Raw genomic sequence first — 25,356 nt, 5'->3', positions numbered from 1 at the left:
CCACCGTTGGCCTGGGGGTTCTGCCACAGTCACACACTGGGGAATACAATGTATCTGCCCCACCATTCCTAGGTGGCACAAGTAGATCATCTCAGCCCACAGATGCTTATCTGTGCTCCAAGACTCCGGCCCTTATCACATTACACCAGGGAGCTTTGAAGCCCCGCGAGAGCGCTGCTCAAACAAACGACGCCAGAGCCACGATACTTTTTAAAACATTGATCTTCATATATATAAAAAATTAAATATATAATATATAGTGTGTTTAAGACTAAAAATATAGTACATAATATTTAAAAAAAAAAGAAAATGAAAAAAAAAAGGCAGAATAGGAAAAGGTGTGAGGGACACAGATACACACTGCTAAAAATCTAGGATGGTCTGTCCTAATAAAAATAATATATATTTTCTTCTCGTCGTTGTCATCATGGATCCATTTAGTATCAGGGCTGGAGCCGGAAATCCGAGGTCGCGATCTCAAGAGGAGCTGGGGGAAAACCCCAGGGCCACCAGAAGCCCTGGCCTTCTCTAGTGACATTAGATGCACCATTCTTCTGGGCCGCTATTGCTGACAGTCAGCCACCGGGCTGACTGCGTCGACAATTTGGTTGCTTTCTCCCCAGCTACCGGCAGCTCTGGGGACCTCCAGAAGTGAATGTAAGAGCCCGTGGCTCACCAACACTGGGGAAGGCCAATGGTTGGGGGGCCAGCAAAAAGCCAGGAACGGGAGACAGGGGGCTGGTAGGAATGAATGATAGTTCTATGCAAATAGAGTCAATATTATTATTATTTTCCAGGACAGGCTTGTACCACAACTGCCCGATATGGCCTGTGACTTCAGCACAGCGGTGATTTCTCCAGGGACAGGGCCTGGAGCTCTCTCACAGTGATGCAGAGAAAAGGGATTCTGTCCCTCCCCTCCCCAGTTCCTAAATCTCCCAAGCCACATAGCCCTCCCTCTCCGTCCTTGCCACCAGACCAGAGGAGGGGGCATCAGGACCATGCTGACCAAGGTGAGAACAGAGTCATTCTGAAAGAGTCCTGAGAGGAGAGGGGCGGGGCTCTGTGTGGGGAGGGAGGAGAGAATGGGATATGTAAATGCTAATTTGATAGCCTCTTCACAAAAATAAACGTCTTTCCAATGACATCCCTTGGTCTGTACACTTCACTGCCCCACTGCCACCTCCTCCCAGGTTTTGCCAGGCTCAGGGCCCTCATGGATGCCTTTTGGGGGAGTCCCTCAATAGGCAGAAGGGCCGATAGAGGCACAAAGTGGGGACCTGGCGCAGGTCACACAGCACTAAAAACGGCAGGGAAGCAGCCAGGTAGCCCCCGAGTGGGGGCTGGAGTTCAGCGGTGGGCACAGAAGTCCACCCTGCAGAGGGAGGCAGAGCATGAGCCCGCCCAGTCCACCGGAGCCACTTGGCTTTCAGGGGGTTTTCAGCAAAGCCGAATGGCCCTAAGCTGCTCCGCTCATGGATCCAGGATACTGCCCAGCTGCTGTCTAAGGTCCCCAGTTTCGGAGTGCAGGCCTCGTGGCCCCAGGCGGAGGACCCTCAGCTCAGTGGGAGAGCTGCCAGTGCACGGAGCTGTCCTGCAGTGCAGGCCAAGCTTCTCTCAGATCGATGCGCTGAGGCCCAACGGCTGGAATAAGGAGTCCTCTGCCCGAAACAGCATGGTCCCAAGAATGTTTCCTTCCCAGGAAGCTCTCTGGGGAGCACCTCTCACACTGTCCCTACCCTGGCCTCTCTGTTCTGTGGTTTCGGTCCTACACAGACGTTGTGACTGGCCTTTGAAGGGTCCAGTCTTTCGAATGGAGGTTGGCGACTTCCCCAGGGAACGAGACTGGAATACTCCCAGAACCACCAGAGCCTCTTCAAGACCCAGAATCTCCGTCAAAGCTGCTCCTTGGCTGAGGGGGCAGCCGTGCTCGCTCACTCCTTGCCTGACACCTTAGACTCCAGCCCTCGCCTTGTGCCGTGAGTGTGCTAAGCTGTCCCTAGCCTAGGGCAATGACCCGGAGGAGCGGGCTGGACGGTACACCCACGGGGCAAATTGCCCCAAATCTCAGCATGTAGCCAAGAAACCCATGTGCAAGGACACCTTTGCACACCAAACCAGCAGAACTCTGATTGGAGGGCAGCCCAGACACCCCAAAGGCCAATGGATAACCCCCCAATTGGTTTCACTCTGAGGCTCAGGGTACGGTTTTTGGTCAGTGGCCGATCAGGTTTCAGGTGAACATTCGTTCAGACATGATGGGGAAGCACGTGGCGCGTGCTCCTTCGTAAGCGAGGTGGCCCGCCCAGCTCATCCTTCACTGTCCCCCATTCCCAGTCGGGGAGAGAGCCACTCTGCTCCCAGGTGAATACAGCCAACGCAGAATTGTCGGTTTGTTTTTTGTCCCCAACCTTTTGCCCTCATTTTGTAGGCCAGAAAGGTGGGGGTCAAGGAACGTTTACAGTGATTCAAGGTCACTCAGTTAATGGCAGCTTCTCAACTAGGTGCTACTAGCTCTTTCCACTCAAGGTCAAAGGAGCTCTGAACCACCAAGGTCACTGTGTTGACAAGTACTGACCGAGGTCCATGCGGGAGGACTCTCCAGCCTTAACAAAGCTCCGTCATCGAAGGCACATTGCCCGTTGCTCAGAAAAACTGTTCCACTTCGCTGAACATGCTGGTCCCAGGTCAGATGCCAACCAGACCAGTATGCCAATGGCAGGAGGGCAGACGACGCCTCTGCACAGGGCCTCCCCGGGCAGAGACCAGTGAACTAGCTGTGGTTCAGACCTCAGCTTACTGAGCTACCTTTCTCCACCAGCCTCCCTGCTGAACTGGTTGCACTCCCTCGTGGCGATCTTTGGCCCCACTCCTGGGTCATTCTAACAGAAGGGGCCCAAGACTTAACCCCCAAAGGGGGCAAGTCAAGAGTCTAGCCTGAAGACTCCAAACAAAAATGGTGGCTTTTCAAACCGTCCTGCTTAAAAAGCCACTATCTTTCAACTTTAACTGTTGGGATTATCCACAGCTCCTGGTTTCTGTGAAAATAATAAACAAATGTGCATGGATTTGTCTGCACACCAACCTACGTACATCCCACAGAGCTCACATACAAGGGCTCTGCGGGAAGGTGCCTGCTTGCAGGGATGGGGACTGGCTGGGGACTTGTTATCAGTCCCCAGGAAGGGCCCCCAGCCTGGGAATCCCTCCCCAAAGAAACGGAGGACGAAGAAGCCAGCTTTTGTGGCGGGAACTGGAGCCAGTCTCTCCCTGGGTATTATCTAGTCCATGGCAGGGAGTGGCTGCCCGGGAATGTCACCCCACAGACCCATCTGTAAGGGTGTTGATGGCCCGTGGCTGATGAGCATGTAACTCATTAAAGCGAACATGACTAATGAATGGTGACCACCGAGAAGGGGGCAAGGTGCATTCTGGGAGTTGCACAACAGGCTCCACCTCCCCCCTAGGCTTTGCAGCAGTGTAGCGGGAGAAGCTGACGACTCCACACACTTATTCTTGCGGGGAGGAGGCTGGGGTGGGGGAGATTCTCTTTGGGGCACCTGTTCTCTTTGGTCAGAGGTGGAGGCTGAGCAACAGCCCCGTGGAATGTGTACGTGCATGTGTTGGGAGGGGGCATGGGGGTGGCAGAAGTGCACATGGGATGGAGCGGGGAGAAAGCATGGGTGGTGGGATGCCTGCAGTGCCATTCTGAGCCACCGTGTCTCGAAGTCACAAGCTCTCTAGCAGGGCCCAGTTCCAGGCCCCTCACCCAACACCAGGAAACCAGACAGTGCGGCTGGGGCTCGCAAGTCCCCGCTCCCTACGCAGGTCAACAATGCTCTGGCCAGTCAGCCAAAGCTGGACACTCAAGGCACTGAAAGTGGAAGAAGAAATCTGATTGGTCCAAGAAGGGAAGAGGGAGGGGGAGACATGTCACATGAACAGAACCTGTTGAAAGAGAGTTCTCTGGACTCTGGAGAGCAGGACGGCAGATCGCCGGGCTCCCTCCCTCAAGACAGGTCTCACCGCCTGGACAAACACCAATGGATTCAAAGTGCTTGGAGACTGAAAGGAATGGAGAAGAACAGGCGCTGCCCCTTTCCTGTCCCGGGACTTGGATTTGGGTGGGAAAATCCCTACAGCTTTTCTTTCCTAATGAGGTTTTCATTGTTTGTTGTGTGAGTGTGTGTGATTGAGAGCGCGCGCAGGAGCGATCTTTGAAAAATGGCATATAGCTCCCCGACAGCTGGCTCAGGTGAAAGCCAGAAGTGGGGCAGGTGGACAGGCAGGGGGCCTGCCTGGGTGGGCTCCCCCTGCTGTTCGTTTTGGGAACTGCTCTGTGGCGCACAGCAGTTTTGCTGGTGAATCAGAATTGGGTTCTTGACCTTTCCCTCTCTCCACCCCAACCCCTCGCTGATCTGCCTGGCTCAGCCCGGAGGAGGAGGGCAGTGTGGTTCCTGCTCTAGGGGACACTAGAATCCCTCTGCAGGATGGCAGGCCGATGTCCACTGGGCAGCCAGCATGGCTGGCATTTTGATCCCACTGGAATGAAGGCTGCATTTGAACTCAGTCCCAGGGCTGATTTGTAGACAGAGCGAAAACAAGTCTCATCTGCAATCTCCCGACGTGGGAGAGATGCACCCCAAGCAAGAACACAAGACACGCGAGGGGCTGGCTGGACTAGCCTGTTGTCCACTATCTGGGTCACAGTCACCTACCCCATACTTCTTGTCCCTTGGGCCTAATCCCACTCCATAATGGAAGACCAGGGGGGGTGGGACAGAAAGGGGTTGTAAAAAGGGCCCCCCTCTGCTCTCCTCAAGCTCCACATTTCCTGTCCCCGTGGTGGGGCCAGGCAAGCGGGCGGGACAGGAGAGATATGTGCGCCCGAAGAAGAGGGGTGGGCAGGCCCAGGAGGCGGGTCATGCGCAGAGCACCATCCTCGGGACGGGGTGTTTCTGGGAGACCTGCTCCCCACCTGCCACAGCGGGAGGCGGAAGGCTGACCCAAGGCGGGAGCAACGAGTGAGCAATGCCCCTGAATATCAGGGAACTGCCGTGGGAGCCTTCTCCTCTGCCCCGCAGAGACGCCCGGCCCGCGCAGGCTCTACACGTGAGTCTGCATGCGCTGCTGGAAGCGCTGGCCATAGTCCGAGTGCTGGGAGGTGTAGGAGAAGCGTGTGGCTGTGGCGTACTTGCCAATGGGATCATATGCCTCATATGGGGTCCTCTCCAGGCCGGTGGGGGGCGCCTGGGGGTAGCCCAGTCGGTAGGTGGGGTAGCCGGCTGCCCCAGGGAAGGGATGGGAGTTGAACTTCTCATAGTTGTCGTAGGACAGCTGGCTGGTGGTGTCTGTGCCAGCCGGGGCAGCGGGGCCCGAGGGAGTGGACTCAGCGACGTAGTCGGAGGCCGGGGCTCGGCTGTAGGTGTTGAGCTGGGCATAGCCGCTCGAGTGCGACAGCCGCGAGGAGGGGCGGCCATCAAAGCGGGTAGTGGGGCCAGCGGCCCGGAAGTCTGGGTACAGCACAGCCCTGGAAGAAGGGCGGTCCTCATGGGCACGCACGTTGTAGTACCCATTGGTGGGGTCCTAGAGCAATGAGAGAGGAGGATGGAGGAGGGTCTTTGCTGTGGTCTGGCTCCAGCCAGGCAGAACCATAGGACCTCCTCCATTTATTCAGGAAGCCCCCTAGCCGACAACTTCCTTCCCAGCCTGCTCTCACCTCTACCCACCGACCCTGACCCCCACATCCCCACCCAGCCTCTTGCCCTGGGGCCTTCTCCTCTCACCTTCATCTCATATTCCTCCCGGGTGTCAATGGTGTCACAGCGCAGGTCCTGTTTCAGATCCACGTCATCCTTAAAGGACTGAGGACAGCAGCAGGGGGGTGGGGGTGGGTGGGTGTCAAAGTGGAGGCCCTACACGGCCCCCTTTGTCACCCACCCACTTCCAGTGGAGGGGCTGGAGACACGGGCAAACTTGGTCCCTTTTCAGCAGATACCCCGTGTTCTAGCACCAAGTGCACTGGCTAAGCTGCAGTGTGGCTGCGAGCATATCACTCCCTGTTCCTGCCTGGGACTGCTTCCTCATCTGGGCAAGGAGGCACCTGGCCCAGAATACAAGACTTCCCAGTTCTGACACTCAGTGGGGGAAGAACAGGCTGAAGGAGCCTGAGGAGAAGGCCAGCTGTCCTTCCTGTGCTGAAGGGCATTTAGCCCGGGGGGTGGCCTGTTGGGGGCATGTGTGTGCATCTACGTCTATGCATGCATGTATGTATGTGTACCTATGTGCCAGGACCAGGGGAGGCAGGAAGGAGACTAGGAAAGTGGTTGAGTGAGGTCTTGGGTGTAGCTGTGTGTAGAGGGGAGTGGGCCCCGGGGGCAAGGCCCTCACCGAGTAGATGGCCTTCATGACCCGGGTGGCAGTGGAGACGCTGGCGGTATCGTCTTCCCGGTCAGAGTGCATCGTGAGTGGCTCACGGTTCACTGTCTCCACCTTGATGTCCAGTTTCCGGAGGGTCACGTCCTTGCGACCTGGAACAGGGAAAGGCTGCCTGGACCACAGAGTCTCTACCAGTCTGGGCGGGGAGCTCCACTGCCATGCCCCCATCTTGTCTGCCCTCCGCCTGCAGGGTGCCTGGGGAGGGGTCCACTGGGCAGGGGCGGGGCAGAAGGGCGGCAGCGGGAGGGAGCAGGGCCCACCCGTACTCACTGCCTTTGCGGCGCCGGTAGAGGAAGAGCAGCAGGGCGATGAAGGAGAAGATGAGGAGGATGCCCGCGCCGATAGTGGCCCCTGCGATGATGCCCACGGGCAGCACCTCTTCACAGGGGATGGAAAGGAACAGAGTTATGGCTGGTGTCCTGCTAGGGCTGCATGGGGGCCTGAGCTCAGTGGTGGCTGGGGGCTAGGTCATAGGCGGTATGGGCAGTACTGGGTTTATAGTGCTGGACGGTTCCCTTCCAACCAAGCTTATTGATGGACAGTATTGGACTCCCAGCAAGGCCAAATTAGAAAAGAAGGTTGGGATTGAGGTTGGACTTCGGCCTGAGCCTGGGCTTGATCACCAGGGGCCATCAGCAGCTGCGGCCCCATGCATGTCTCATCCTCGCGCCAACAGCACTCTGGCTTTGGTTGTCCATCTGCCTAGCCTACGCCAGACCATCTGCCACAGACGCCAGATTCTTCTCCTTTTCTGGGCTGGGCTCTTGTGTGAGGTCAGCGATCTCCAGACTTGCTAATCTGTTCTCTCAGCTCTTTTGCCATCTTCCTCTGGAAGTCTGTGACCACCCATCCACAGCTCTCCACCTAGGGCTCACCGCAGCTCCCTTGGCCCCCAGAGCTGAGAACAATGTCCTCGGCGGCTCCGGTATCCTTCAGATCCTGCTCCAGGCTCTGCCCCACCTTCCCCAGCTGCTCTGGGCTTTCCTACCCCAGCTATGACGGGATTGAGGGGTTCCCATCGGTCATTTCCATCTCCCATGTCAGAGGGCTGCCTTCCTCTCATCGGACTCGGGAGTATGGAAAGCCAAAGGCAATGCCTCCTTCCTATGGCTCGAGGTGCTTCCTTTGCGTCTCTGTTGCCTGACTGTGGAGGCTTTGGGGGCAGGGGATCAATGTCCACTGAGCTCCCAGGAGCCAGGCGGGAGAAAGACCGGGCTTCCTACCCCATAAGAGTTAGTCTCGGAAACCCACAGGAGCAGTTCTCCCCTGTCCTGTAAGGTTACCGTGAGTCAGAATCAACCCGATGGCAGGGAGTGTGGTTTTGGGGGATGAGCCGGGCATTTCAGACACATTGCTCCATTTAGCCCTCCAACAATCCAACCAGATAGGTCGTCTTGCTCTATTGTACGGCTCACCTGATTTTCGTCTTGCTCTATTGTACGGCTCACCTGATTTTCCTCCACCCGAGTTAATCTGCCACCACTCTGTAAGTGCCTCTGCTAGCCTGACTGGTCCTTGAGGGCAGGCACTGGGTCCCTAGCTCAGTGCCCAGCACACAGCAGATGCTCACTATGAAAAATGGGAGCCCATCCCCCAGTCGAACACTGAGGCCAGCTTCCGGTGGAGAGGCCCAGGAGATCATTCCCTCTCTCTGAGCTCCAACCACCCCTCTGGCTAGCTCTGGAACTGGAACTGCAGATTCTTCAACTGGGTCAGAACCAGACAGTAGTACCCTCCAAAGCCTACGCCCTGCCCCCAGGGGAGAAAGGGGGGTAGATGCCCAGGCTGCCCTGCCCTCCGTCCTGGAGCCAGTGCTGCCAGTCACCTCGTTCTTCGAGCTGGATGATGGCAGTGCCCGGCCCGAAGCTGTTCCAGGCCGTGCAGTTGTAGTGGGTCTGGAAGTCGGCCTCCATGACGTTGTTGATGGTGAGCGTGGACAGCACCCCACTGCCCGAGTTGGTCCTCTCCACCGTGTAACGTTCCAGGGTCCCCACCTCCAGGAAGTTCTCCTTCCATGCCCAGGCCTGTGGTGGGGGAGAGCCCAAAGGGAGTCGGGAAGGGGCAGGTGGCAGAAATGCACAGCCAGGTGTCACCTGGTCCCTCCTCCAGGCATCCTCAGCCCGTGAGCAGCGGTGGTCCTGAGCCCAGTCCAGCATGGGCCCTCTAACAAACGTGAAGGCATGCCACGCCCACGGCCTCAGACCTGTGGTACTCAATCTCCACGCATGGCAGAGCCTGGGATTTCTCTGGGGAGAGTCTTGAAAAGGCCAGTTTTGGGGCCTCACTCCTACATCTGAATCTCTGGGGGAGAGGCCCAGGAGTCTGTTTTTATAGAGATGCCTATGTGAAGCAGATGCAGCCCATCCAACTTCGGGGGACCCCTGATGCCTCCGAGAGAGTCCTGGGCTGGGAGCTAAGAGCACCGCTCTGCCTCGGAGTCCCCTCGTGGCCTTCCTTCCCCTCGCTGCGACTCAGTTTCACTCCCTGAAAACTGGGAAGACCAGCCTAGAACTAGATCCAGGGTCAGCAAACGGTGGCTCATGAGCCACGTCTGGCTCTCTGGGGACGTACATGTGGCTCTGGAGTCAAACTAGAAATGAAAATAAAACCATCGTAGTTTCATTTAGACGGAAGCTATCATTCCGATAATGGTGATTTCACTTACGTGTGAATATATATCTACAGTACTCTTTTGATGAAGTCTTATTAACACACACAGGTGTCTTACTTTCAGTAGGCCGCAGCTATTTTGTTTTTGTGAGAATAGATGTATGGATCTTCAATCATTTTTAAATTGCTCTGAGGGACAGGCTTGGCTCTTTTGTCTCAAACGTGTCCTGACCCGAGCTAGATAAGGCTCAAGGATTCCTCCAGCGTGGACAACCTGCAAGAGTCAAACTAAACCCAATTCAGTCTCCACTCTAACTTTACCGTTAACCAACCTGCAGCTGGCCCTGTCACTAACTCAGCAGGGCTGGCGAGCAATTTTCCCCAGTGCCCTGCCAGGGCGTCCCACCCTGCCTGCCCCTTCCCTCAGAGTGGAGGCCCAGGGAGGGGGAGCAGCGAGGCCTGGCTCCTGTCCAGCGATCCATCCTCCTGGATCTCTGAGAAAAGGCTCTTGGGAGCCCGGCCTCCCGCCATCCGGGCGGCCATGGTAATGAAGTGTCCCTGGGCAACCCTGGAGTTAGCCAAATGGTCATTAAATGTGATGAGGGGTTTGACGGTTAATGGCCATGGAAGGGATTAATGGCTCATGGTGGGGGCGCGGGGGGAGTAGGAAGGAAGGAGCCCAGTGGACTGGTGGAGGGAGGAGAGCTGGAGGAGAGAGGGAGGCCGGGGCTGTGGGGAAAGTGGAGCCGGTGGCTGAGAGGAAGCGGGAGGGCAAAGGGCAGAGGAAGGGGCTAGGGGAGGCTCAGGAGGCCGAACAAGAGAAGGTGATGGAGGAGAGAGAGAGCCAGAGTGCTGGCCCAGGGGCAGTTGCTGTTAATAACCACTTATCACAGCAAGCTTCTTTTAAAAAAATCAGCCACCAGGTCAATTGTGGGGGCTTGGGACCACCCCATCTCCCTGAGAGCAGAATTGCACTCCACTGGGTGCAGTTTGGTGCCTGATTTTCCAGAAGTGGATCACCAGGCCTGTCTCCGGAGGCACCCCTCTGGGTGGATTCGAACCTCTAACCTTTCGGTTAACAGCGGGAGCACGTTAGCCATTAGCTCCCATTTCATGGTTGGGGTTACAGAGACCCCAGGAGAGAAATGGATTCCAAATGCTATCGAGTCGGTTCCGACTCAACGGGGGGGCCTCGTGAGTGCAAATGGGTTTGGGCTGCGTGTGATGTTCAAGGCTGTGATTGTAAACAGTGCCGGTCCTCTCTTCTGAGCCACCTCTGGGTAGGTTTGAACTGCCCACCTTTTGGTCAGTAGCCAAGCGTGTAACTACGCATCCCCCAGGGATTGCAGGTCACGGAAGAGAGGGGCAGAGGGTGGAGGGTCAGACGTGCGGGGCAGAGAGGAGCGGTGGAAAGAGCAAAGGCGGAGGAAACCGGAGGCGGCGGAGCCCTGCAGCACGGCTGTGGGGCTGTCCCCGGCACTCACAATCCGATCTGGGGGCGGCGTGCTCCCGATGAAACACTCCACCTTGCCGCCGTCCCCCCGAACTGCATACTGCACAGCCTCACTGGAGATGATCGGGGGGCCTGCAAGCCAAAGGATGGAGTCAGGGCCAGGCAGCGCCCGCACGGCTGGGCCACCCCGTCCTGCCCCGCCCCACCCACTCACCGTTCACGTACAGCGGGACCTCGCGCTCTGCCACTCCGATCCGAGGCACGATGGCGCGGCAGGTGTACGTGCCGGCATCTGCCTGGGTCACGGACTTCAACAGCAGCTGGTTACTGTTGCTCAGAACCTGGGCAGAGAGAGCAGCCTCGGGTGGGGAGCCAGGAGGCCTGGGCCCCTAGGTCCGTGTGGGCCCCACACCGAAAGCATTGGAAAGAAAGCAGGAAGGGCCACAAGTGAATACCCAGAAGGGAACCCAGGTCCCCGAAAGCACCCGGCCCAGCCCCTGACTCTGACAACAGCCTGTCTCTGCGAGATAGAGAGCTGGCAGGCATGGGGAGGAGGGGCCCTGGGAAGGTGGGAGGATTGTAATGGTTTCTAAGAATTTGCTGTGGGTCTCTGTGGAATTAAGCTTTCTCTAGGGAATCAACCTAGCCCCCTCTACCTTCCGAAGCATCACTCCTACCCAGCTTCGGCCACAGTGCTGGTGCCCCTCCTCCCACCCCTGGGCATTGCGTCCCTCCCCTGCTTCTGAACAGGCTGGCTGTTCTCCTCCCGGGTCTCTGGATCATCCTAGATAGCCCAGGTTCAAGGAGGAAAAGAAGGTTGCGAACCACCCTCCAACCCTCCCTCACCCCCCAGTGTTCAGAATAGGCAGGCAAAAGTCCTACCATGTTGGAATCCTTTTTGGTCCAAGTGAGGGTGAGCGGAGGGTTCCCCACCCAGACACAGGTGAGGGTCACGTCAGAGCCTATGTCTGTGGTCGTAGGTTTGGGGTCAACCACAATCCGGGGGGCAACTGAGAAAGCAAGAGGCAGCTCGTGAGGGTCTGAGTCTCATTGGGGTCAGTCCCAATCAGTCCCCTCTCCCCTCCTCTTCTTCGCCCCCCCCCATCATCTGGTCACTCACAGTGGACATTCACTAGAGTGCTGACATTGGTGCTCCCCACTTTGTTGTGGACCTCACAGGACACAGGCTCCGTGAAGAAGGAATAGTCCACATTGGTCTCATAGCGACTCTCGTGGGCGTCTTCAATCAAGAACCCCCCCTTGGCCCACCTGCAGGAGATAATGCAAAGGTAGGAGCAACACTTGGACCTTACCCAAACTCCACTGCGGCCGCTGCCCCGCCCCCACGCCTCTCACCTGTATCCCAGGATCTCAGGGTTGGCCGTGGCCTGGCACGTGAAGACCACACGCTCGCCCTCCTGCACAGTCTGCGGCTCAGTGGACAGGGTCACCGTTGGAGGGTCTGCAAGGGGGGAGACGGAGGCAGGGTCTTAACCGCCTTGGGTTTCTCTGCCCTTCCCTAGCATTTACACTGGGAAGGCACCACGCTTGGCTGATCAGGAATTCTGAGTTTTCAGTACCAGCTCCAGGGCCTTCCTCCCCTCTTCCCCACTGGAGGCTCCCAGGAGGCCTGCTAGGGTGTCTACCTACTAAGGATTCTACCTGAAGGTACTTGATGGCTGCAATTACCCACTGAGACCACTAGGCGTCAGTGTGGACTCATTCGACTCCCTGAAAGATGGTTGGAGGTGGGAGGAGGGGGAACCTCAGGGGTGGATCCCTCAATTGCTATCCACACCCCTACCATTCCCTAGGCAGGGCGGATTTATTGAACATCTACCTGCCAGGTAGCATGCTCCAAGCTTGATGCACTGACACGCTATCATTTCTTAACCCGGGGAAGAAGGAAAGGGCCCACATTCCTACCCCAGAAACCTTGGGGAGCCAGATGGGGTTCAGAACGTTGAAACTTCCAAGCACAGACCATCCTGTGTGCGAGCCTCCCCTCTCCCCCCCCCCGGGTCCGGAGGAGACCCACAATCACACACAGAGTACACGTTTCAGGCTTTGCCACTAAATCAGCCTTCCTCTGCAAGAACAGAAAGGGGCTGCGCTGGAAGCAAAGGCCCAGAGAGTGGAAGTGTACCTTCCAAGTTGCATCCTGGTTTGAACACAGGGACCACCCCACATTCCAGCCCAGGCTCAAGAGGGGGCTTTGCCCTGATGTCTCTGGGGGATTCTCAGACTTCTCAGAGCCTCAGATAGTTGCCCGGCCCCCTCTCCCCTCCCTGGAACCCTGCTCACGGTGCACGTCGAGTTCAATGGAGGTCTCCTTGCCATTCGGGATGGCCTCGTTCATGCTGCGGCAGGTGAAGACACGCCCGATGTCCAGGTCCGTGGGGTTAATGAGCAGCTGGCTAATAGTGGTCTCCCTCTTCCCGTCCTTCAGCAGTTCCTGGGGGAGAACGGGGTGGGAGCCGTGATCAAGCCAAACCCTCACCTCGAGTGCTCTCAAGGGGAGATTGGGCTCAGAGGGGGCCTTGGGACACTTTAACCTGGCGCTTAGCCCCGCCTCTCTACCCACAATCTCCTCCCTGTGGCTCGGGGGCTCACTGGGGGAGTCATCTGAGTACAGGCCAAGGTCCTCCTCTTCTAGAATGTCCTCTGGCCAACCTATTCCTCAAGACTGTCTCCCTGTTTGAACACGTGCCATTCGCAGTTGGTCTGGCCCGCACACTGCTCTAGGCGCCTCCCGTGGGCTTGCGTGTCTGACACCTGGAGGCAGGGAGGGGGTTCAGAAGCTCAGTCACACTGGATCAGTGGCAGTTGGCCTGAGGCCTCCAAATATGGTCACAGGTGCCGCCTCCCCCTTCCCCCCCAGCTGTTTCCTAGACTGCAAACTGCCCAGGGAAACCCTTTATTCACTCCAGCGAGACCTACAGATTCCCACAGCTATGTCCTGCCTTTGCTTAGTCTGACTAGGTGCAGCCCAGGCCACAGGAGCCCCGAAGCTCCAGGATGGCTCTGATTTAACATAAAGATCCCGAGGAAGGGATACTACCAATGGTCATTGACAGGTCACCTGGTGCAGCTGCCAAATTTGAAAACAGGCATCATCCCTAAACCACTGCTCTTAAGTCCATTCTGACTTACAGGGACCCGACAGGACAGTGGCAAGGCTCCGTAAGGGGTTCGGGTCCTGTCAATCTGGCAGTGTAAAGCAGACCATCTCTGTTCCTATCAAGGACTACCTGTGGGTTCGAACGACCAAACCTGCAGTGAGGCACCCCGATGCTTAACCCACTCCACCATCAGCTGCCTTCATGCAGCCCTGGAGAAGAGTTTGGGCCCCATCGATAGCTTTGCCCTGTGATCCTGGGAACGTGACTTGGTATTTCTGTGCCAGAGCTTCCTGTATATAAAAACGGATGCGGTCACCCTCTCAATTGTGAGGACCTGGGAGAGAGTGTCAGCCACAGGTCATCCCAGGTTCAGATTGCAGCCCTGCCAGGTGCCACCCGTATGACCTGGGGCTGGTGACTCAGCCTCTCTGACGCTCAGGTTCTTCTCTGGTGACACAGAAAGAATGCCTGTCCTGCAGACCTGCTGTGAGCCTGGAGAGATGCTGTTCGGAAGGTGCTCCTCCCAGGGCTAAGCATTCAGACGGCATGGAGTAAATGTTAGTTATGATGATAAGAATTCTGTGTCGGAAGAAGTACAACCAGAGTGCTCCTTAGAGGCAAAGATGACGAGACTTCATCTGACACACTTTGGACACCTTGTCAGGGAAACCAGGACATCAGGCTTAGTAAAGTAGAGGGGCAGTGGAAAGAGGACGCCCCCCAATGAGATGGACGGACACTGTGGCTGCAACCGTGGGCTCAAGCACAGGGGCAATGATGGCAATGGCGCAGGACGGAGCCGAGTTTCCTTCTGTCCCACCCCGTGTCCCTGCGGGTTGGAACCACTGTGATGATCCCTAACAACAGCTCCGTAACGTCATAGCTCCTGAGCCCTGGTTGCACGTTGGGCTGCTAACCCCAAGGGCAGCAACTCAAAACCACCAGTCGCGCCTAGGGAGAAAGACGAGGCTTTCTACTCCTGTAAAGAGTTACAGCCTTGGGAACCCACAGGGGCAGGTCCACTCTGCCCCATCGGGTCGCTAGGAGTCAGCATTCACAAACTAGCAGTGGGACTTTTGTTGTCGTTGACTGACTAGTAACATGAACACTTCCACTTGAGGCGTCCACGAGAGGGTTGGGCCGGATGGTTTCTAAGGCCCCTTCGGGGTCCCCGGGTATGTGGTGAGGCCACGTGTGAAAGGAACCGTGACGAGAAGCTAGGCGCCGGCGGGTCTCACCGTGCTGGCCACGGCGCCCTCCTGCTGCGTGCCGTCCCGGAACCAGATGATGGTGGCGGCTGGCTTGGCATTGAAGGCTCGGCATGTGAGGTTGTGGGGGATGTCTGCCTGCAGCAGAAGCACAGGGCCGCCGTCGATCTTCGTGTCCTCTGGGGGGACTGTGGGGCAGAGCAGAGTACAGTCAGCCCACGGGGCAGCCTACGTTGATTACCCAACCCCTAACACCTGACACAACCACGCTGTCCACTGCACCCACACCAGCTCCATCCATGGCCTCCAGGGCCCGCAGCTCTCTGGTCCCTACCAGTTAGGTTTCTGAGCAAGTGCCGTAGTCTGCTACCGTTCTCCTTGGCGCTTGCCATGTGTCGCGCATGGGAGAGGGGCTCTCAGAAGGAGGAAGGTGCTGGGCTGTCTCCAGGTTTAAGTATAGCTCATTCCCGGAGGGCCTGGCACCAAGAGGGGGCCTGTCACACAGAGCTGCTTCCCTCCTCTCCCCTCCTGTCTGCTCCTCTGCCCTCAGGCAGCCAGAGGAGCTGGCCTATTCGGGCGACCTCCCATGGGGACTTCCCACCTCCACTTTCTCCCACACATTGGGGGGACCTGGCAAGAGCTCAGACTCCTAGCTGCCTAGCCATCTTGTGACTACCTGGCTCACTGGACCAGTGAGGTGGAGGCTTGAAGATAGCTTGAGAAGTCTCCAGGGTCTGTCTAGGCTCTGATAGCCCACGTCATCAGGCGGGTCCAGGTGGGCACAGGAGAGACACCAGGCCCAGACAGTGAGGGACCCTCCTGTGGCGGTAGAAAACTCACTGCCATCGAGTTGATGCCAACTCACAGTGGCCATATAGGACAGGGTAGATTTCTAAGACTGTAACTCTTTACAGGAGTAGAAAGCCTCATCTTTCTCCGGCAGAGTGGCTGGTGATTTTGAACTGGTGACCTTGTGGATCACAGCCCAACTTGTAAGCCTTCGTGTCACTAGGCAACCAGGGCTCTTTGTGTGTCGATGAGCGAACGTTTATTTGGTTGTGTCCGTGTGTCTACAGCTTCAGTTTTCATGTTTGGAAAACTGCAAGAATAACATCGGGACCTACTCCCCAGGCTTGTGGCTGTGCTAGGGAGCTTCTGAAACCTGGTAGGTGAGGGAGAAACACTGCCAGCTTATCGTGTGTGGGCCCTGGCACGCCACAGGTGTGATGTCACCGAAGCCTTACTGCAAACTGTAACGCATTAATCCTGCCACAGTAAATATCATGGACCCCACTCTACGGATAAGGAGTGGAGGCTGGAAGACGCCGAGCCCATGGGCCCAGACACACAGAGGGCATGAGATGGCCGGGCTGGGAACTGGACCAGGCCTGCCTGACCCACGGCTCCTTCTCATCGTGGCTGCCCTCGAGTGGTGGTGACCGCTGTGAATGAGGAGGTGTGTGGGAGAATACAGATCTGTACTGTTGGGGGGCTTCTTCTCAGAGCCCTGCCATAAGAAAGGAGGAAAGAGGCCCTTCTGTGAAGAAGGCTGGCCCAGGGAGGTGAGGAATGATGGAGGGGCATGGCCAGGGCTGACAGCATGCAGACAGGCTGGCACCAGGTGCTGGGCATCGCCCACTCCTCATTTCTGCACTATCTACAGGCTGTGGGTGAGCAGGGAGGCAGGAGGGAGAAGGGAATGCCCTGCCCCCTTGTCCCATGTGACTGTAGAGAGAGGACCAGGGGCAGCTGGACTAGGACAAGCCACCCCTGCTTCCTCTCCAAGCCCTTACTCCATCAGATCCCCATCCCCCACCCCAGGTGGGACAGCCCCCACCTGTCAGCACCTCCTGTCGTGCAACTCCCCCACTGACCTACACGCTTCACCAGGCCCTGGTCCCTTCAAAACCCAGGGTCATTCTTTCACTCTGTCTGCCTGCTTCTAACTGTGCTGGGGTCAGGGATCAGGGGGTGGGGGTGGGGGTCCTATCAGGGGCAGCCCCCTTCCAAGACCCCGCACAGAGGCAGTTATGGAGGGCTAAAGTAGGGAGAAGGCTTCCTAAGAAGCCCTTTTCTCCCTTGGAATTCTGGCCCGGGGTGGGAGCTACCCCCGCCCATGAGGAATGGAAGGTGCCGCCCACTCGAGCCCTAAAACCAAGCCCCTGCCTTTGAGTTGTTTCTGCACAGGGCGTCCCGGCAGGGCTGCTCGGAACTGCTCCACATGCATGGCGTCCCAGCTCTACGCTGCTGAGTCGCCAAGATCATGGGTCTCTACGGAAGCAGATAGTCTCCTCCTCCTCCTCCTGCGGAGTGGCTGGTAGGCTCGAACCACGACCCCTGTGGGTAGCAGCTGGCTGCTTAACCCTCTGCGCCACCAGACCTCCTCGTGCCTGCCCTGGTGGTCACCGATTCCTGTTCCCTGACCTCAGTCCCGCTGGCTATTCTTGCCTGTGGATCCTCACTAGAGGGGAAAGCAAGCCCTGCACCAGCCCGGGAGCCCCACCCTCCTGGGCGGGCCCTCCAGAGCTCAGCATCTACACAAGGCACAGGGGCCTGGACCCTCCTAGTTCACTGCTCCCAGCTGAGCCGTTTTCCCCAAGAAGGAAACTGATGTCCTGGGGTGTGATCTTCTAAAGGTCCATCTGGAGCCTGGGTGCACCCCGATGTCCGGGCCAGCACCATTCCCGCCACACTTTGCTGGACGTCTTGTCCGTCGCAGCTCCCTCCCAGACTTTCTGGTCTGTACGTTCTGTCTTCTCAGCTCCTCTCTCTCTGCCATCTGTCCCAGGAGCCTCCCTGCTCAGGGATGTCAGGTTCAACACCCTGCCATCGAGTCCATGCAGTGACCCTGTAGGACAGGGTTTAACTGCCCCTGTGGGTTTCAGACGCCATAACTCTTTATAGGAGTAGAAAGCCCCATCTTTCTCCTGAAGAGTGGCTGGCGGTTTCGAACCGCTGAACTTGCATTAGCAGCCCAATGTGTAACCACTAAGCACCAAGCCACCGGTGTTCCTGCTGTCAGGTTAGAGGGAGGGGAAGCAGAGGGAGCTGGTCAGATCACGTAGGGGCAGGAAAGAAGTCAGGGACCGGGTCCATGACAAAGGCGTCAAGAGACCAGTCCGAACAGAAAACACCAGAGAGCAGAGGCCACAGAGCGAGAGCCGCAGGCAGAGGGAGCGGAAGGGGCAGAGTGCGGCAGGGGCACCTCGGAGCGGGCCTCATTCTTGCAGGGTGTCCCAGAGAGTCTCCTCATTGCAGACAGCCTCGGGTGTTACCATGGAGGGACATGCTCGGCCCCCTCCCCCACCCCCACTCTTTGTGGGGGGGTTGCTGCCTGAAGCAAAGCCTCCAAGAGACAGGGCCCATCCCGGCACAGACGGTCGCTAGAGTCTCAGACACTCGGTGCTCAGCCTGCACGGCTCATTCCTTCTGGTTCTGTGCCCCTGTTCCCTGAGGGGGCTCGCGAGGTGAGTGTGAAGGAGGGGAGCAGGGAGGGAGGAGAGGAAGAAGGACTGGGAGAGTCGGGGTGGGGGGAGGCAGAGAAGAGGGAGGGAATATGGGAGAGACCCCTAGACCCACAAGCTGTGCCTGCCAGGAGAGGCTGGGGAAGGGAGGGGCCCGGTCTTTACATCTTTGGGCAAAGCAGGGACCGGCACGTCTTCTCTCTCACTAGACTGCAGTCCTGTCTGTGAGCTGCCTGGGGGTGGGTGGGAGCAAAGGTGAGCCCCAAACAGCTTGCCCGCCCCAGACCCCCTCTCGGGAAGTTGGGAGGGGACAGTGGGGACCAGGATGAAGCCAGGAACATGGAGGGGAGGACTGGGGAGTTACAGAGGGAGGGAACTGGAGCAGGCAGGGAGAGCACTGTGGGTTAATCATTGGGCTGCTAATTGCAAGGTCAGCGGTTCAAACCCATTAGTCACTGCTTGGGAGACAGAGGAGGCTGACAGCCTACATGGGGTGATTCAAAGCCCTATATAGGGCGGCTATGAGTTGGGCCAGGCTCGGTGGCAGTGGAGGGAGAGGCAGAGGGGTGGAGGATGGGGTCCTGGGGTAATTACTGAGCACGGTGAGCTTGGCCCGCCTGGACCGCAGGGCAGCCTCCGTGGCCTGGCACTCATAGGAGGCGTCGTCCGAGAGCTCGGCGTCTGTGATCTCCAGGTTGTACTGTCCGGCGTCCGCGGAGCCCACGACCCGGTACCGTGGCCAGGCTGCAGGGGCAGATAGTAAGGCCAGGGTTAAGCTCAGCCAGCATCCACACCAGCCTTGGCCATCCCTCCCCACACGGCACCCCTCACCCCCACCAGGGTCCACTCCGAGTTCCTTGCCTGCCCTTGTCCCTTTAACCTCTCTTGGGACACCCAGGGCAGGGGAGCTGGTCCCAGACCCAGACACTGTGACGTCACCCCTCACACACTGCACACTGTGAGGCTGGACGCCATGAAGCAGGAGGAGCTGCGAGGCAGGGGGAGATGAGCAGGAGCAGATGAAATCTGTGAGGCTGTTTGCAGACAAATGTCTCTCATAATAACAGGGAAGAAAGGGGGTGTGGAGAGGCAGGGGGTGGGGAGGGGAGAGGGGGAATGTGTGGGCACCAAGAAGAGCCAGGCACTCCCAGTGGACACGTCTCACCCTGTTCCCTAGCCGCCAGCGGGGGACTGGATGCCACAAGGGCCCTCCTGCTCCCTGGGGGAGCCCCTGAGCTTAGAGTCTGGGTTCCCACCGAGAGAGGCTGGGTGGAGGACCTCTGGCCTTCGGCAGTCCCAGCTCTCCTCTCCCTCCCCCTTCCTCCAGGCTCTCCACACTCACCCTCCCACTCCCTTGCCCTCCTCTCTCAGCCCCACCACCAGCTCCCTCCCATTAGCTTCCTCTGTCCAGAGGCTATTGATTCTTCTCACTCCATATCTATTGATCTCTCTCTACTCTGCTCCCTTCTCCTTCTGCCGTCAATAGACCCTGCAGACCCATCTCTTTCCCTTATGCAGACTGCTCTACAGACAGGTCCCTTCCACCTGCACCTGCGCCGGCACCGGCACCCACAACCCACAGCAAGTCCTCCCAACGCACCTCCCCTCCCATCCTATGGGTCCCCCTGCTTGGCGGCTAACCATATGCTTTCAGGAAGCACATTCTCATCGGGTCCAAAGCTCACCAGCGCACACAAAGGCAGGCATCCCGGGGACTCTCCTGCCTGTTTTACACAGGAGTAAACCGTGGCCCAGAGAGGGGACTCGGCTGCCCAAAGGTCGTCTCCCAGTGGGGAAGTGGCCGAGGCGGGAGTGGCACCCAGCCCTTGACGACTCTGCTGTGCCGGATGGCCTTGCCCCAGGGAATCATCACTTGCTTTGGAATCGAGGAGGTTGGTGTTTTATTTATTTTGTTACTGACTCATTATGTTTGCCTCAGCACAGACGACACAGCCAGTTCTTAATAAAGGCTTGTTGAATGAATAAATAAATAAGTGTTCAGGCTGATATTAAAATGAGTTTTTGGCCTCTGAGCAGACACTGCCTGGGCAGGGGGAAGGGAGAGGCTGGAGCAGAGCCAGGCAGACCAGCAGGGCTTTGAGAACCTCATCAGAAGGGGCCTGTGCCCCACCTCCCGCAGGAGAAGAGGACGCTGTCTCCCAGCACCTCTTTGGGCCTCTGTCTCTCCATCTCCATCTCTGTTATGTAGAGGTCTCCTGGCTTTCTTGGTCCCTCAGGCTCTGCTGGCCTTTCTTGAGCTCGTCTGCAGTAGGAGGGAAGGCCGTGTGTGGAGTGTGGAGTGTGGAGTGCAGGAGTAGAGGGCACACACACAGGCAGAAGCGGGGCAGGGCAGCACCCTGAAGGCAAGCGCATAGAGAAGGAGCGAGGTGGGGGAGATGATGGAGTGACGGTGGGTCTCTATTGCAGGTGGGATGGCTGGGCACCCCACTCACCTTTGAGGCCCTGGCCCATGCCCAGGGCCAGCCCATCCTTGGTCCATTGCACAATCCCCGAGTAGTTGAGCAGCACGCAGGGAAGTATGGCCCGCTGTCCAGCCACCACAGTCTGGTCAGCTGGCTCCTGGCTGAAGCGAGTCTGAGTCCCTGGCAGAAGGGGAAAAGCACTGGTTGAGGAGAGGGGCTCCCCCGCCCCCAGTCCCAGTCTCCCCTGCTGCAACAGGCCGGAGGGAGGGAGCTGAGGGTGGCCAGGTGAGCTCTCTGGTCACTGTCCCACGTCAGCTCCAGCCACTACGCTCTGGAGGGTTGGGGGCTCGTCCTGGATTCCTTCTCCCTCTGTGGCCCTTGGGACGGAGGGCTTAGAAAGCATAGAAAGTGGGGCATGTTATAGAAGGGCCCTGGAGGTGAGTCCACTTCAGCCCCCTCATTTTCCAGATGGGAATGCTGAGGGGATGCCCAGGGACAAGAGAAGCTGACCAGGCACCCAGCAAGCTAACGACAGAGCAGAACTGGGGTGCCACTATGGCCAGCTGCCTCCCCCCTCCCCCGTGTCACTGCATGAGGGCACATACACAGTCGAGGAAGACAACTGCCCCAAAGGCTGCTGGTGATGTCACAGTCTCCCTCAAGGCTTGTAATTTTGGCCCATACAAATGATTATACCAGCTGACCCCTAGCAGGACGTATGTCGTACATGTCACCATGTGCTGACACACATGCAGGGTGGCCCAGGCACGATGCCCTGTGAATGCCCCCAGTGAGGGCATCAGGGTGGCCCCTGTGGGCAAGCACGTCATGATCTGTGTGCCCACACATGCACACACAGGTAGGTAAGTTTCCCTGGTCCAGGTGGTGCCCCCAAGCCAGCAGTTCTGAACACATTTCCTGGCAACCTCCATGTGCCTACCCCTTGCTCCCAAGCCCCTGGGCATGGGTGTGTACACACAGGCACCCCTGCCTATGCTCAGCCCCCCACACCCTGGGAGCTGCGGGCCGATGGTTCCACTTCTGTTCCACTCTCCCTCTGGCTGCGGGAGCTACACATGGCTGCCCGGCTGGCAGCTCGGCCGGGAGCATTTGATTAGAGAACTGCAGAGTAATTGCCTTTAATTGTGGAGCCTAAATGGAGCAGGGAATTGGATTCCGGGTTCCTTCTCCCCCACCGCTCCCACCCACCCGCTCGCCCAGCACTGGTGGGCTCTGGTGTGGGGCAGGCCTGGGCCTTGGGCAGGGCACCCAGCAGCTTCCTGAGCTGTGAGCGACAGCTTCCTTTACTGGGCTGTTGGGTGAGGGGAGAGGAAGTGGAGCAGTTGGGGACCGCAGTGGGAGAGGTCAGGAGCTTCCTCACTGTGCCCCCAATTTGTCACATCACAGTAACCAAAATGAGCTTTCCCCAGAACTCAGGGGATTCCTCCCTCTCCTGCTCCTCCCGGGCTCCCACGTTTCATGCGGAGCCCATAATCCCCAAATCCAATCCTTTTCCAAACCCAACTTTCCGTAATTTCTCTCATCTGCTGTCACTCCTCTGGGTAAGTAAATACAAACGCATCCCTCTCCACTCCAACACCTACCTCCTGACCCTCTTAGCCACCACAGAACAGGGCCCTACTCTCATTCCACCCCTTCACCGCTCCTCTCCTCAGACTGATTTCTTCCCTTCTTCCTGAGCCTGCCCATACTCGCCCCCAGGAAGTCCTCCTAGGCGGATCCCTTAGCTCCTGGGGGCAAAGGCAGCTCATGCCCTCCCTCAGCAGTGCGGTCTTAACCACTGCGTTTCCCAGTCTTCAGCCCCAGGCGTCAGCATCCATGGTTTTATTTGTCACGGGATGGAGGGCAGCGGAGGGCGGGGGCAGAAGGAGCGCCCTCTTCTCCAGGGCTGCTTGTCCTGTCGACTGCCGCCTTTAGCTGAATCTCCCGCAACCTCCACCAGGGAGAACTGAGAAAGTGAGGGGGGCGGGCCAGGGTGGGCCTGGTGGGGATGGGGAGCAGGCGGGAGCAGACAGAAGGGCAGGGTCTGAGTCAGCACCAGGAGGCAGCCTCTCCCTCACTCTTTGGGAAACAGGCAAATCCAGCCCTTGAGGTCTGCAGGAGACCTACATTCCCAAGGATTAGGGTGGCAGGTGCCTGGGGTGCCTGCGATCCTGGGGGCGGGGGTGGGTCAGGTGAGCAGCCGGCATTATTAATTCCGGCATTGCCCTCATTATTATTCAAATTTATTCATATCCTTGCACATTTCCCCAGCGCAGCTCCGTGCTTCAAACTCTCCACACTCATGGCTCGCCTTCCCTCGGCCCCTGGAGCCCCCGTCAAGGGCTCAGGAGTGGGGTGGTCAGTGGGCCCTGGCTCAGAGAGGCCATTTATATGCATAGCTGGACCTGGAGCCCGTCTCTGGTTGAAGTCTCCAGGGGACAGCGAGCCTTTTGGCTCCAGTTGTTCTGCGCGGGAGGAGGAGGCTGACCCTGAGACAGGAGGAAAGCACCTTGGAGTCTGAATCAGGCGCTGGGGAGCTTGTCGGAAGGAGCCGTGTGACCTTGGGCATGTCATTTCCCCCCTCAGGCCCACGTTCGTTCACCGGTGCAGGGAGGAGCCCGGACAGAGGGCTGCAAACGCACTCTGGCTGCGCGTTTGGACGTCAGACCCAGGCTGACACGGTGATGCTGCTGCTACTGCAGCTAAAGGATCTGACTCGCTCCCGGCTAACAGCGGATGGTTATGCGGCGAACAGCGGATGGTTATGCGAGTTAAATGAGGTTGTCGTCATGTGTCCTTTACTTTGAGATGAGAGAGTAGAACCCCTCTCCCCCTCTCTAATTTCCAGCACAGTGATCTTAAGTAGATCTCCAGGGGGTTCTCCCATGGTGGGTTCGAACAACTGACCTCCATGGTTAGCGGCGGGACACCTCCCCACTGTGCCACTCGGACTGCGCTCCAATGCAGCTGGCTTCGCGCTGGCTATAATGAGGCAGGTGTCCTCTACTGGGGGGCTGCCACATTCCTGGCCCTGCGCACAGGATAGTGAATGCCACCGCCCACCCGCACCGCACTGCACCGAAAGCTGAGCAGACATATAAGGAACAAGGGGCCTTCTACATCCCTGCGGGGTTTTGGGACCTGCTTGGAAGGAGCGATGTGGAAGCGGGGTGGAGACAACGGCCCCTCCCAAGAACCGAGCGCAGAGACTGTCTTAGGAAGCTAGCTCAGTGGAAAGGTCATCCAGCCGGAGTCTGCCCCTCCGTGCCGCTAGCCAAGCCTGTTCTTTCTGACTCCCCACACCTCGAAGCCTCTGCACAGGCCTGGAGCGGAGGAGGAGGCGTGGTCACAAGCTAGTCCACAGCCCGCAGCATTCAGCCACCTCCTCTGAGAAGCCTTCCTTGGCTGCATCCACGCCTCAGGGCCCTCTGCTCCTTCTCCCGCTTGCTGGAGCCTGGTCTCTGGGGAGAGTCACCCTGCCCTCACTTCCGGTTAAGAAAAGAAAAGAAGGCCAAGCCCATGGCTCATTCCAGGTCGGGCGGCTCAGAAGCGCCAGCACAGCAAGCCCTGACTGCGCTCTCCTCTCGGAGGAGAAGGGTGCAGTGCAGGGCCGTCCTGGAAGGCCCCATAAAGGCGAGGAGGACGAGGACTCGGGCCAGGCAGGTGAGGGTTGCTGAGCAAGGTGTATAGGCAGCAGGGCAGGCGGGCGGAGCAGTCCTGTGGCATGGTGGACAACTGGGGAGGGCGCAGAGCGGACATGCAGCTTGCCCTCGAGTGCTACAGAGGTGCCAAGAGCCCCGAGGCTGCCTTGCGTTCACAGCAAGCCGGTTCCTGATTCATGACGACCCAGTACACGAGGGAAACAAACAATGCCTGGCCCTGCCGTGCTATCCACATGCCTTTCACCAGGCCTTTCTTCCTGGTGTCAGTCTAGAACGGCGGTTCTCAATCTGTGGGTCTTGACCCCTTTAGGGGTCAAATGACCCTTTCACAGGGGTCACCCGATTCATAACAGTAGCAAAATGACAGTGATGAATTAGCAATGAAAATAATTTTATGGGTGGGGGGTCACCACCACCTGAGGAATTGTATGAAAGGGTTGTGGCCTGAGGAAGGTTGAGAACCTCTGCCCTAGAGGACAAAGTAGAGCTGCCCCTGTAGGTTTCTGAGGTTGTCAGTCTTTATGGAAGACTCGTCTTTCAGACTTTTCCGTTAGCTGCCCACTGTGCCATGAGGCCCTTTAATATCTACTGTAAACAAGGTTCAGATAACAAATGATCAACTGGGAGAAATATTTGCAACTCATCCAAAAGGCTAATCTCCTTCATCTAAAGAGCTCTTGCACATCAGCAAGAGACAGACAGACATCAGTTAGGAACATGTTCGCAGTTTACAAGGTAGGCAGCATCGAGGAGACCCCACACCAAATGACTCGTGAAAACAGGAAAAAAGGAAATGTTCATTAAAACCCCCCGGAGACTCCTGAAAGCCAGTAACTCCACCTTCCGTGAAATGACTCGCTTCCATCCTGAACCTTCGAACACCAGCAGGTGGAGGAGGGCTGCACCCTGTGGTGGTCAGCCAGCCAGGGCGAGAAAGGGACCCAGGCCAGGAGCTGGAGACTGCGCACTGCAG

General features: G+C 57.8%; 1 protein-coding gene across 1 annotated transcript; it reads right to left on the bottom strand.

The window, feature by feature from the left end:
• Nucleotides 1-267: 267 nt before the first annotated feature.
• On the bottom strand, nucleotides 268-23,634 carry KIRREL1 (kirre like nephrin family adhesion molecule 1). Its single transcript, XM_004714778.4, has 15 exons — nucleotides 23,629-23,634; nucleotides 20,749-20,965; nucleotides 18,890-19,039; nucleotides 14,862-15,019; nucleotides 12,806-12,956; nucleotides 11,858-11,963; nucleotides 11,622-11,770; nucleotides 11,384-11,511; nucleotides 10,716-10,842; nucleotides 10,533-10,633; nucleotides 8,264-8,462; nucleotides 6,709-6,816; nucleotides 6,391-6,530; nucleotides 5,787-5,864; nucleotides 268-5,586 (listed from the first exon to the last, which is right to left on the bottom strand). The coding sequence occupies exons 1-15, from the start codon at nucleotides 23,632-23,634 to the stop codon at nucleotides 5,107-5,109; spliced, it is 2,298 nt and encodes a 765-aa protein (XP_004714835.1). The 3' UTR covers nucleotides 268-5,106.
• Between the last annotated feature and the right edge of the window lie 1,722 nt (nucleotides 23,635-25,356).

This window comes from Echinops telfairi, unplaced genomic scaffold, assembly GCF_000313985.2.
Source record: "Echinops telfairi isolate 266 unplaced genomic scaffold, ASM31398v2 ScPeMD7_7425;HRSCAF=8463, whole genome shotgun sequence".
In the NCBI taxonomy this organism is placed as follows: domain Eukaryota; kingdom Metazoa; phylum Chordata; class Mammalia; order Afrosoricida; family Tenrecidae; genus Echinops; species Echinops telfairi.
Note: the sequence above shows the minus strand (reverse complement) of the source record. Positions and strands in the feature narration are given on the sequence as shown.